We start from the raw sequence: 13,709 nt of genomic DNA, 5'->3' as shown, positions 1-13,709 counted from the left end.
ACCTAAAAATCCATATTATGGCTTATTTTTTTGCGTCACCAATTCTACTTTGCAGTGACATTAGTCATTTTACCCAAAAATTCACGGCGAAACGGAAAGAAAATATAATTGTGCGACAAAATCGAAGAAAAAACACCATTTTGTAACTTTTGGGGGCTTCCGTTTCTACGCAGTGCATATTTCTGTAAAAATGACACCTTATTATTCTGTAGGTCCATACGATTAAAATGATACCCTACTTATATAGGTTTGATTTTGTCGCACTTCTGGAAAAAATCATAACTACATGCAGGAAAATTTATACGTTTAAAAATGTCCTCTTCTGACCCCTATAACTTTTTTATTTTTCCACGTACAGGGCGGTATGAGTTTTTTTTGCTCCGTGATCTTAAGTTTTTATCGGTACGATTTTTGTTTTGATCAGACTTTTTGATCACTTTTTATTCATTTTTTTATCGTATAAAAAGTGACCAAAATACGCTTTTTTGGACTTTGGAATTTTCTTTTACGTGTACGCCATTGACCGTGCGGTTTAATTAACGATATATTTGTATAGTTCGGACATTTACGCACACGGCGATACCACATATGTTTATTTTTATTTACACGGTTTCATTTTTTTTATGGGAAAAGGGGGGTGATTCAAACTTTTATTAGGGAAGGGGTTAAATGATCTTTATTAACACTTTTTTTTTATTTTTTTACAGTGTTATAGGTCCCATAGGGACCTATAACACTGCACATACTGATCTCTTACACAGATCACTGGCGTGTATTAACACGCCTGTGATCAGCGTCATCGGCGCTTGACTGCTCCTGCCTGGATCTCAGGCACGGAGCAGTCATTCGTCGATCGGACACTGAGGAGGCAGGTAGGGTCCCTCCCGGTGTCCTGTAAGCTGTTTGGGATGCCGCAATTTCACTGCGGCGGTCCCGAACAGCCCGACTGACTAGCCGGGATACTTTCACTTTAGAAGCGGCGATACTTTGACCGCCGCTTCTAAAGGGTTAATACCGCACATTGCCGCGATCGGCGATGTGTGGTATTAGCCGCGGGTCCCGGCCGTTGACGAGTGCCGGGACCGACGCGATGTGATGCTTCATATCGCGGGAGCCGGCGCAGGACGTAAATATACGTCCTGCGTCGTTAAGGGGTTAAAGGGGTACTCTGGTGGATAAAAAAAATAAAAAAAGTTATCAGCTGGTGCCAGAAAGTTAAACAGATTTGTAAATTACTTCTATTAAAAAAATCTTACTCCTTTCAGTACTTATTAGCTGCTGAATACTACAGAGGAAATTCTTTTCTTTTTGGAACATCGAGCTCTCTGCTGACATCATGACCACAGTGCTCTCTGCTGACATCTCTGTCCATTTTAAGAACTCTCCAGAGTAGGAGAAAATCCCCAAAGCAAACATATGCTGCTCTGGACAGTTCCTAAAATGGACAAAGATGTCAGCATAGAGCACTGTGCTCGTGATGTCAGCAGAGAGCTCTGTGTTCCAAAAAGAAAAGAATTTCCTCTGTAGTATTCAGCAGCTAATAAGTACTGGAAGGAATAAGATTTTTCAATAGAAGTAATTTACAAATCTGTTTAACTTTCTGGCACCAGTTGATTTAAGAAAAAAAAGTTTTCTGCCGGAGTAGCCCTTTAACGACGCAGGACGTATATTTACGCCCTGCGCTGGCTCCCGCGATATGAAGCATCGGTCCCGGCGAGCGCGTCGGTCCGGGCGCTCATCAACGGCCGGGACCCGCGGCTAATACCACACATCGATGATTGCGGAAATGTGCGGTATTAACCCTTTAGAAGCGGCGGTCAAAGCTGACCGCCGCTTCTACAGTGAAAGTGAAACTATCCTGGCTAGTCAGTCGGGCTGTTCGGGACCGCCGCGGTGAAATCGCGGCGTCCCGAACAGCTTACAGGACACCGGGAGGGCTCTTACCTGCCTCCTCAGTGTCCGATCGACGAATGACTGCTCCGTGCCTGAGATCCAGGCAGGAGCAGTCAAGCGCCGATAACACTGATCACAGGCGTGTTAATACACGCCAGTGATCAGCATGAGAGATCAGTGTGTGTGCAGTGTTATAGTTCCCTATGGGAGCTATAACACTGCAAAAAAAAGTTTTAAAAAAAAGTGTTAATAAAGGTCATTTAACCCCTTCCCTAATAAAAGTTTGCATCACCCCCCTGTTCCCATAAAAAAAATAAAACAGTGTAGATAAAAAAATAAAACAAACATATGTGGTATCGCCGCGTGCGTAAATGTTCGAATTATAGAAATATATCATTAATTAAACCGCACGGTCGACGGCGTACGCGCAAATAAATTCCAAAGTCCAAAAAAGCGTATTTTTGGTCACTTTTTATACAATAAAAAAAATGAATAAAAAGTGATCAAAAAGTCCGATCAAAACAAAAATTGTACCAATAAAAACTTCAGATCACGGTGCAAAAAATTAGTCCACATACCGCCCTGTACATGGAAAAATAAAAAAGTTACAGGGGTCAGAAGATGACATTTTTAAACATAAATTTTCCTGCATGTAGTTATGATTTTTTCCAGAAGTCCGACAAAATCAAACCTATATAAGTAGGGTATCATTTTAACCGTATGGACCTACAGAATAAAGATAAGGTGTAATTTTTACTGAAATATGCACTGCGTAGAAACGGAAGCCCCCAAAAGTTACAAAGTGGCGTTTTTTTCTTCGATTTTTTCGCACAATGATTTTTTTTCCGTTTCGCCGTGAATTTTTGGGTAAAATGACTAATGTCACTGCAAAGTAGAATTGGTGATGCAAAAAATAAGCCATAATATGGATTTTTAGGTGGAAAATTGAAAGGGTTATGATTTTTAAAAGGTAAGGAGGAAAAAAACAAAAGTGCAAAAAAACTGAAAAACCCTGAGTCCTTAAGGGGTTAAGCCATAGTTTGTTTTGAGACCAGGGTTATAGCTTGCCCAGTGTCTACAGCAATGCTTTCCAACCAGGGTGCAACCAGCTGTTGCAAAACTACAACTCCCAGCATGCCCGGACAGCCTTTGGCTGTCCGGGCATGCTGGGAGTTGTAGTTTTGCAACAAATAAGGGCACACCAGTTGGGAAACACTGGGCAAGAACCTAGGTCTCCAAACAGTGGACATCCAGCTGTTGCAAAACTACATCTCCCAGCATGCCAGTTTAGAATCATCTGGAGGTCTTCAGTTTGGAGACCTAGGGGGGAGATTTATCAATTCATGTGTAGAGGAAGAGTGGTGCAGTTGCCCATGGCAACCATTCAGATTACTTATTTTTCACCAGTCACTTTAAAAATGAAAGAAGCAATTTGATTGGTTGCCTTGGGCAACTGTACCACTCTTCCTCTATACAGGATTTGATAAATTTCCCCCCTAGGCATGTCTCCAAACTGAGCAACTATAGCTGTTGCAAAACTATTACTCCCAGCTTGCCCGCATGCTGGGAGTTGTAGTTTTGCAACAGCTGGAGGTCCACAGTAGGGAGATTACCGGCCTAGAACATACTCTTCACCAGTCACACTACTGACATGTACTGGGATGACTTTTACCCCACCTTCATCTACCACTGCCACCACCAATATGGCTCCCCAATCGCCCACTCTGCCACACACAGGTCTTTCTTTCCACACCCAAGATGGCGGACTGACTTCGCCGGAAACTCGACGCCGTCGCTCAGGTGGTGATGCGCTAACGTGCCCGTGCGTGACGCTACCGCCCCTTTGTTGGCTCAGCGACTGGAGCTGCACGGTGTCTCCAGGAGACCGGAACCGGGGGAGGGGGGGTTGTCCGTTAGTCGGCGGCTGAGAACCCCTGCCGCGGCGCGGCGTCTGGGCTCGGAGGAGGAGCGGACTGTTCACCCCGGGGGCGCGCACTCACCGGAACGGGAGCGCGCATTGGGAAGGGGCGGCGATAGAGGGGCCTGAGGCCTGTGTGCCTCAGACATACCGGAGACCCCGTGTGTGTTAGGCTGAAGGTCCGGTGAAGCAGGCCCTTATAGAGGAGACGCGCCTTATATAGGAGCCGGGCGCAGCAGTTCGTGTGGAGCCGGTGACTCATTCATAGTTGTGTCGGGCGGTGCAGTCCCTACACTGGCTGGGTGCTCTATGTGGGACAGCAGCCACATGTAGTGCTAATACTGCGGGTAGTGCTGGCAGCTCGTTGGCTCTGTCTCCAGGTGGTGTCACCAGCCCATGCCCGTGTAGAGGTGGGCACCAGTCCTCTAGATAGCTGAGTGATATATATGTCTCCAGTAGTGATGTGACTGCTATCCTATACACAGTGAAAGTGACACTGACTTAAAGATGATCTTTGTGACATATCTGTCCTGCCTATCTTTACAGTAACAGACTACAGTCCTACCTGATCCTCTCACCTCCATGACTATTGAAGGGCCTTACTGACACATTACACTATATACACTGACCCTGATATACAGAGCAGACAGGATTGCTCACATTCAGGGTGGGTGAAGGAGCTGCTTCGGATCCGTTCCTTTAGAGAATTTTGTTTGTTTTTGACGGGACTCTGAGGAGCCGTAGACTTTGTAGCTAATACCCCATATTGGTTTGTAGTTGTGTTTATCTTGTCCCAACAACTGGGAACATGGACTCAGACGAAGGCTACAATTATGAGTTTGACGAAGACGAAGAGTGCAGCGAAGACAGTGCCGCCGATGACCACGAAGACGAGCTAGAGCTGGGAGATGTGGAGCTGGTGGAAGCTGGACTTGGTGGATCTGAAAGAGCAGGGATATGCGGGGAAGGAGGCGGAGGTGTTCTTGGACCTGGTCCTGGTGGCGAGGAAGATGATGACTACAGATATGAGGTCCTCACTGCTGAGCAGATCCTACAGCACATGGTGGAATGCATCCGTGAAGTGAATGAAGTCATCCAGGTATATTATGTGGCATGGAAATGACTTTAGTGGTTATCTGAGATTTGGCTGTCCTGAGACATAAGATTTCTATATATATGGCTGGGAACGCATTAAAAATAAAAAGTCATACTCACCTCCCATGCAGCTGCAACTCTGACTTCTGGTCCTAGCTCATTACAGCTGTTTTATGGTTCTTTGACCCATAGTCCCTGCAGGAACTGCCTGCTAAGCCAATCCCTAACTGAGGCGGGACACCGCTGTGGCCAGTGATTGGCTAATAGGCAGTTCCTGCTGAGACAACTCATCACAGGAAGTAGTAGTAAGGAGTGGGACCAGGAGGCATCAGAATGGTAGCTGTGGGGGGGACAGGGGAGAGTATGACTTTATTTTTTTAAAGAATAAAAATAAAAGCACACATCCTCAGCTGTTTTTTTTTTTTTTTTTTTTTTAGGTTATGTCACCAGACAACCCTTAAATAATATCTGACGTGAGAAATATTAAACATACGGCTGAGCTGATGCTGCGAGTAATGCACGTAGAAATACATTACTAGCGCCTACGGCTCTGTTCACACTAAAGTGTTGTGGATTCCACCAGAGGTTCTGCTATCTTTGGCTGTAAGAATATTGCCATCTGCTGTGATAGATATGGCTGAACCCTGATCCAGCATAGCGGTCATTGCTTTGTTCTGCATACAAGCCGAGACACTTCATGTGAACAGTGATTAACTTTTTGGATTTCTGTGTTGATGTCTATAAAAGTTATGTGAATAGGCTCCTTAAGTGGTCTGACACATATTTATACTAAGTCAGGGATGCACAACCTGGTGGTAGGCTACAATTCTTGGGGCCGCTTATAGGTTTTAAGTGGTGTATTCCTATCTCAACTTAGTTAAATTGTAGGGCACATAAAGATGTTTTTATAAATACTTTTATTTTGCAAACTCGCCTCCCCCTTCTGATATTCCCTCCAGCTCCTTTCCTCACCTTGTTCATAGCTTGTTTTATTGTAGAAAATGAGTTGTCAACTAGGGGAGAAAAGGAGCAGGAATGTCAGGAGAGAAATTAGCTAAATTAATTTATTTGCAAAAACATTTAACATGTGACCTGTATACACATTTAAATGATAGTATGGTTGTACCCCTTTAAACTATTTTGCACACTGCTTTGCTAAGCAGTACAAGATTTCCATTTTGCAGGATTTCTTACTGTTAATGGGATGTATTACACTTCTTGTCAGCAGTCAGTTCATCCTACTTGAAAGTGAGGTCTTCAAAATATCATTCACGTTTTCATCAGTTAGGGTTGATCATTGCTTGTTTTTGTTCATTTATAATGGAAAAGGTTTGTTCAAATATGTAGGTACTCCTGATAGGGCTGGGCGGTATGACCAAATGTGTGTATCACGGTATTTTTTAAACTTTTGGTGGTTCCACGGTATATAACGGTATTTATTAGCCCCCCCCCCCCCATATTAATTATCAGCCCACATCCCCATCAGGGTACTACTCACATATGTCACCCGCATGCGCTGCCCTCCTCATCGTGTTTGTCGCGGCCGCCGGCGCTGGCACTCTATACTGTGCGGTAGCCCTATGCCCGGGTTGCAAAAGGTAAACAAAATAAACTTTAACGCTCCTATGTCGGCCTTACGCTGGGGACGGGAACGTCGGAGAGCTCACTTTCCCCTGGTGGAGAGCCGTCAGCCTATCACCGGCCGCAGCAATGTTCCGCCTCGGCCAGTGATAGGCTGAGCCCACTGATGGCTGTCCGACGTTCCCGTCCACAGGAAACAAGTGAGGCCGGTACCGGACTAACGGGAGGTGAGTTAAAGTTTATTTTGTTTATTTTTTGCAGCACGGGTATAGGTATACCGCACAGTATAGAGCAGTGGTCTTCAACCTGCGGACCTCCAGATGTTGCAAAACTACAACTCCCAGCATGCCCGGACAGCCACCGGCTGTCCGGGCATGCTTGGAGTTGTAGTTTTGCAACATCTGGAGGTCCGCAGGTTGGAGACCGCTGGTATAGAGTGTCAGCGCCGGCGGCCGCAACAAACAGGACAAGGAGGGCAGCGCATGCAGGTGACATGTGAGTATTTACCCCAATGGGGACAGCGCTGGGCTGGGCTAATAATTAATTGGGGGGCAGAACAACACTCGCTGGTCACATAGGATTAGTTCCTCGATGTGGGGACAGCGCAGATTCATTCATTCCCGAAGGGGAGGGGCCAAACCAGTATTGCGGTGTGGGTTAAAATTCATATCGTGCAGCACAAAAATTTCGGTATTCGGAATGAACCGGTATACCGCCCAGCCCTAACTGAATATGCTGAAAACCTGTAAAGAACCATCTCGCACATGATTGCTCTACTGTATGGTTTCACTCACTGAATGGTTGTGCTAACTGTCCGTACAGGCATATAGCTGCGCTCACTGACCGCACTGCCGTATGGTTTTGCTAACTGTCCGTACAGGCATATAGCTGCACTCACTGACCGCACTGCCGTATGGTTGTGCTAACTGTCCGTACAGGCATATAGCTGCGCTCACTGACCGCACTGCCGTATGGTTGTGCTAACTGTCCCTACAGGCATATAGCTGCACTCACTGACCGCACTGCCGTATGGTTGTGCTAACTGTCCGTACAGGCATATAGCTGCACTCACTGACCGCACTGCCGTATGGTTGTGCTAACTGTCCCTACAGGCATATAGCTGCGCTCACTGACCGCACTGCCGTATGGTTGTGCTAACTGTCCCTACAGGCATATAGCTGCACTCACTGACCGCACTGCCGTATGGTTGTGCTAACTGTCCGTACAGGCATATAGCTGCACTCACTGACCGCACTGCCGTATGGTTGTGCTAACTGTCCGTACAGGCATATAGCTGCGCTCACTGACCGCACTGCCGTATGGTTGTGCTAACTGTCCCTACAGGCATATAGCTGCGCTCACTGACCGCACTGCCGTATGGTTGTGCTAACTGTCCGTACAGGCATATAGCTGCGCTCACTGACCGCACTGCCGTATGGTTGTGCTAACTGTCCCTACAGGCATATAGCTGCACTCACTGACCGCACTGCCGTATGGTTGTGCTAACTGTCCGTACAGGCATATAGCTGCACTCACTGACCGCACTAACGTATGGTTGTGCTAACTGTCCCTACAGGCATATAGCTGCACTCACTGACCGCACTGCCGTATGGTTGTGCTAACTGTCCCTACAGGCATATAGCTGCACTCACTGACCGCACTGCCGTATGGTTGTGCTAACTGTCCGTACAGGCATATAGCTGCACTCACTGACCGCACTGCCGTATGGTTGTGCTAACTGTCCCTACAGGCATATAGCTGCGCTCACTGACCGCACTGCCGTATGGTTGTGCTAACTGTCCCTACAGGCATATAGCTGCACTCACTGACCGCACTGCCGTATGGTTGTGCTAACTGTCCGTACAGGCATATAGCTGCACTCACTGACCGCACTGCCGTATGGTTGTGCTAACTGTCCGTACAGGCATATAGCTGCGCTCACTGACCGCACTGCCGTATGGTTGTGCTAACTGTCCCTACAGGCATATAGCTGCGCTCACTGACCGCACTGCCGTATGGTTGTGCTAACTGTCCGTACAGGCATATAGCTGCACTCACTGACCGCACTGCCGTATGGTTGTGCTAACTGTCCCTACAGGCATATAGCTGCACTCACTGACCGCACTGCCGTATGGTTGTGCTAACTGTCCCTACAGGCATATAGCTGCGCTCACTGACCGCACTGCCGTATGGTTTTGCTAACTGTCCGTACAGGCATATAGCTGCACTCACTGACCGCACTAACGTATGGTTGTGCTAACTGTCCCTACAGGCATATAGCTGCACTCACTGACCGCACTGCCGTATGGTTTTGCTAACTGTCCCTACAGGCATATAGCTGCGCTCACTGACCGCACTGCCGTATGGTTGTGCTAACTGTCCGTACAGGCATATAGCTGCGCTCCCTGACCGCACTGCCGTATGGTTGTGCTAACTGTCCGTACAGGCATATAGCTGCGCTCACTGACCGCACTGCCGTATGGTTGTGCTAACTGTCCCTACAGGCATATAGCTGCGCTCACTGACCGCACTGCCGTATGGTTGTGCTAACTGTCCCTACAGGCATATAGCTGCACTCACTGACCGCACTGCCGTATGGTTGTGCTAACTGTCCGTACAGGCATATAGCTGCGCTCACTGACCGCACTGCCGTATGGTTTTGCTAACTGTCCGTACAGGCATATAGCTGCACTCACTGACCGCACTGCCGTATGGTTGTGCTAACTGTCCGTACAGGCATATAGCTGCACTCACTGACCGCACTGCCGTATGGTTGTGCTAACTGTCCCTACAGGCATATAGCTGTGCTCACTGACCGCACTGCCGTATGGTTGTGCTAACTGTCCGTACAGGCATATAGCTGCGCTCACTGACCGCACTGCCGTATGGTTGTGCTAACTCTCCCTACAGGCATATAGCTGCACTCACTGACCGCACCGCCTTATGGCGGTGCTCACTGGCAGCAATGCTGTGTTGGCTGAGATTTATCAATCTATGTGAGATGAAAAATTGTCTGGTTTTGTCCATAACGACCAATCGCAGCTCAGCTTTCGCTTTACCAGAGCTGTTATTGGTTGCTGTGGGCAAAACAACTCCAGTGTTTCTGTCACACAGATTAAGTCTATGATGAAGTACCCAGTCTCTGTAAGTTAGTCTGACAATGTTAAAGTTGTTAAACTATCATGACCAGCTCATATGTCCGCACTTGGGGTCTACTGTCTTCAGTTATGTCATCGGGATCACTTTGCTGTGGCACTACATGCCTGCACATCATGCCACCCGCAGGATTCTTTGTGGCCCGTGATCATAGTTCTGTGATGTCAAGAACGGTCCTAAGAGACAAAACAAATGGAATTCCATTTAACCCCTTAAGGACGCAGGACGTAAATGTACGTCCTGGTGAGGTGGTACTTAACGCACCAGGACGTACATTTACGTCCTGAGCATAACCGCGGGCATCGGAGCGATGTCCGTGTCATGCGCGGCTGATCCCGGCTGCTGATCGCAGCCAGGGACCCGCCGGCAATGGCCGACGCCCGCGATCTCGCGGGCGTCCGCCATTAACCCCTCAGGTGCCGGGATCAATACAGATCCCGGCATCTGCAGCAGTTCGCGATTAAAATGAACGATCGGATCGCCCACAGCGCTGCTGCGGGGATCCGATCATTCATAACGCCGCACGGAGGTCCCCTCTCCTTCCTCCGTGCGGCTCCCGGCGTCTCCTGCTCTGGTCTGTGATCGAGCAGACCAGATCAGAAGATGACCGAAAACACTGATCTGTTCTATGTCCTATACATAGAACAGATCAGTATTAGCAATCATGGTATTGCTATGAATAGTCCCCTATGGGGACTATTCAAGTGTAAAAAAAAATGTAAAAGTAAAAGTAAAAAAAAAGTGAAAAATCCCCTCCCCCAATAAAAAAGTAAAACGTCCGTTTTTTCCTATTTTACCCCCAAAAAGCGTAAAAAACATTTTTTATAGACATATTTGGTATCGCCGCGAGCGTAAATGTCCGAACTATTAAAATAAAATGTTAATGATCCCGTACGGTGAACGGCGTGAACGAAAAAAAATTTAAAAAGTCCAAAATTCCTACTTTTTTAATACATTTTATTAAAAAAAAAATTATAAAAAATGTATTAAAAGTTTTTTATATGCAAATGTGGTATCAAAAAAAAGTACAGATCATGGCGCAAAAAATGAGCCCCCATACCGCCGCTTATACGGAAAAATAAAAAAGTTATAGGTCATCAAAATAAAGGGATTATAAACGTACTAATTTGGTTAAAAAGTTTGTGATTTTTTTTTAAGCGCAACAATAATATAAAAGTATATAATAATGGGTATCATTTTAATCGTATTGACCCTCAGAATAAAGAACACATGTCATTTTAACCAGAAATTGTACGGCGTGAAAACAAAACCTTCCAAAATTAGCAAAATTGCGTTTTTCGTTTTAATTTCCCCACAAAAATAGTGTTTTTTGGTTGCGCCATACATTTTATGATATAATGAGTGATGTCATTACAAAGGACAACTGGTCGCGCAAAAAACAAGCCCTCATACTAGTCTGTGGATGAAAATATAAAAGAGTTATGATTTTTAGAAGGCGAGGAGGAAAAAATGAAAACGTAAAAATTAAATTGTCTAAGTCCTTAAGGCCAAAATGGGCTGAGTCCTTAAGGGGTTAAGAATGGGATAGAAAATAGATGAATCAATTTTAATAAGACATGGCAACAATAGGATTACTGGGAAAATTTGGGATCCACTTAGAGGGTTGGGGGGCATACAGTCAATTACTTTTCTTATCCTTTGTTCTTTACTGTCCTCTTATTTAATCTTTACCCTTATTTCTCCACACATTCAGAGGGAGATTTATCAAAACCAGTGCAGAGGAAAATTTGCCCAGTTGCCCATAGCAACCAATCAGGTCGCTTCTTTCACTTTCAACAACTTTGCAGAAAAATTAAAGAAGTGATCTTATTGGTTGCTATGGGCAACTGGGCAACTTTTTCTTTGCACAGGTTTTGATAAATCTCCCCCTCAATCTCTACCATTTTCTCTCTTCTCACTATTTGTCTTATACTTCCTATTGCTTATTTCTTGGTTTTAATTCAAGGTTAGGTGACAACCCTTAGGATACCTAGGCCATAATGTGGTTGGCAATATATACTGTGTCAAATCATTGAGTCCTAGTTAAAGGGGTACTCCGGTGAAAACCTTTTTTCTTTTAAATCAACTGGTGGCAGAAAGTTAAACATATTTGTAAATTACTTCTATTAAAAAATCTTAATCCTTCCTGTACTTATTAGCTGCTGAATACTACAGAGGAAATTCTTTTCTTTTTGGAATGCTCTCTGATGACATCACGAGCACAGTTCTCTCTGCTGACGTTATTATAATAATAACACTTTATTTATTGTTGTCCTTAGTGGGATTTGAACCCAAATCCCAGCACTGCAAGGCAGCAGTGCTAACCACTGAGCCACCATGCTGCCCTTAGCATACATCTGCTATGCATGGTTGCTAAAATGGACAGAGATGTCAGCAGAGAGCACTGTGCTCGTGATGTCATCAGTGTTCCAAAAAGAAAGGAATTTCCTCTGTAGCATTCAGCAGCTAATAAGTACTGGAAGGATTAAGATTTTTTAATAGAAGTAATTTACAAATATGTTTAACTTTCTCCCACCAGTTGATTTAAAAGAAAAAAGGTTTTCACCGGAGTACCCCTTTAATCCATGTTGTTATAGAATTATATACTATGTTAGACTACTAGAACTATCATACTACCTCCTGCTATATTTTCCTTAAGTGGAACAATCTTGTAATATTATTGCTATGCATGTAGACTTTTCAAGGCATGTTTTCTCTCCGGTTTGATTCTTATACAGAATAAATGTATTCAGCATCCACCCTTGGGGGTCAGATACAGAACCTTATCTCACCTCTTTTAGTTATATGTTTGTACTTGTACCAATGGTTTTCTTTTTCTGCTATGTATATGTTGCAATGTGAAAAATGTTTATAAATACACAGTTATGTAAAAAAAAATGATCCTAGTCTAGTGACTAGGACTTTCCTTGACATCCATTCTTAGGGTATTATGTTGCTGCGGCAGACCAGGTAGCGAGGATACAGACAGAGATGACCAATGACATGGTGAGCAGCTGCTGAGAGACATCTGCATGACTGCACACCTGGTTCCCAGATCATCATTAAAAGAAGGATTTCTCTAAAATGTTGCACCATTTTGGAGTGAATAGTTGTGTAGAGAGTGTGCCGTGCTTCTCTCATGGCTCAGATGCTTTGAAAGGGTTGACAGGTTCACCTTAGAGGAGCTGTCCAGATTTCAAAACCCATTTTAGTTATAGAGTTTCTCCTAGACTGGAGTACCTGTCCTGCATTACATTGATTTAAATGTGAGCTGGTAATGTGTAATTTTCCCTGCGGTTGCGCTGCAGGGAATTTGAACACTTGCTGCTAGGTTTCCAAGCCTAGAGGTTCCAGGAGTGAGGACACTTTATGATCAGCCTAATGTTAAAGGGGTACTCCGGTGGAAAACGTTTTTATTTATTTATTTAGTTTAAATCAACTGGTGCCAGAAAGTTAAACAGATTCGTAAATTACTTCTATTAAAAAATCTTAATCCTTCTAGTACTTATTAGCTGCTGAATACTACAGAGGAAATTCTTTTCTTTTTCGAACACAGAGCTCTCTGCTGACATCATGAGCTCAGTGCTCTCTGCTGACATCTCTGTCCATTTTAGGAACTGTCCAGAGCAGCATATGTTTGCTATGGGGATTTTCCTCTACTCTGGACAGTTCTTAAAATGGACAGCAGATGTCAGCAGAGTAGAAGAAAATCCACCGCAGTACCCCTTTAACCAAGTAGGGATTGCCCAATGCAAGGAAGCCTAGGCCTATTGCATGGTGTGAACTTAGTTATATATCATGGAATCCAGCTATTGCCTAAGGAGAAACTAACAGACTGTTCACCCAAACTAATCCCAATATATTGGGTTATAGTGCAGGTGAACAGCTTTAAAAACAGGTAGGCCGGGCAGGGAATATGGAGGCGGCAGGGGAGCCCGGTGAGCAGGCTCTCTGCCTCCATTGCGTGCAGCAGCACAGTAGTAATAACTCTACAACTACTCCAAAGATTAAAGTAAGTGACAACTGTTTTTAGAGCTCTTCACCGGCACAATATCCCTGTATATTG

At 45.1% G+C, this 13,709-nt stretch overlaps 1 protein-coding gene and 1 long non-coding RNA gene across 2 annotated transcripts in view; one reads left to right on the top strand and one right to left on the bottom strand.

The window, feature by feature from the left end:
- Positions 1-3,681, bottom strand: part of LOC130368719 (uncharacterized) — a 160,573-nt gene extending 156,892 nt beyond the window's left edge. The window contains exon 1 of the long non-coding RNA XR_008892547.1: positions 3,571-3,681. This is a non-coding gene — a long non-coding RNA (uncharacterized LOC130368719). The remainder of the gene's footprint in view (positions 1-3,570) is intronic.
- A 59-nt stretch (positions 3,682-3,740) lies between these two features.
- Positions 3,741-13,709, top strand: part of ARIH1 (ariadne RBR E3 ubiquitin protein ligase 1) — an 89,976-nt gene continuing 80,007 nt past the window's right edge. The window contains exon 1 of the mRNA XM_056572791.1: positions 3,741-4,910. Within this exon, the coding sequence (XP_056428766.1) occupies positions 4,620-4,910 (291 nt within the window). The 5' untranslated portion in view covers positions 3,741-4,619. The remainder of the gene's footprint in view (positions 4,911-13,709) is intronic.

This window comes from Hyla sarda, chromosome 4 (assembly GCF_029499605.1).
Source record: "Hyla sarda isolate aHylSar1 chromosome 4, aHylSar1.hap1, whole genome shotgun sequence".
Taxonomy (NCBI): Eukaryota; Metazoa; Chordata; class Amphibia; order Anura; family Hylidae; genus Hyla; species Hyla sarda.
The sequence above is the reverse complement of the archived record's forward strand: the minus strand, read 5'-3'. Positions and strand labels throughout refer to the sequence as shown.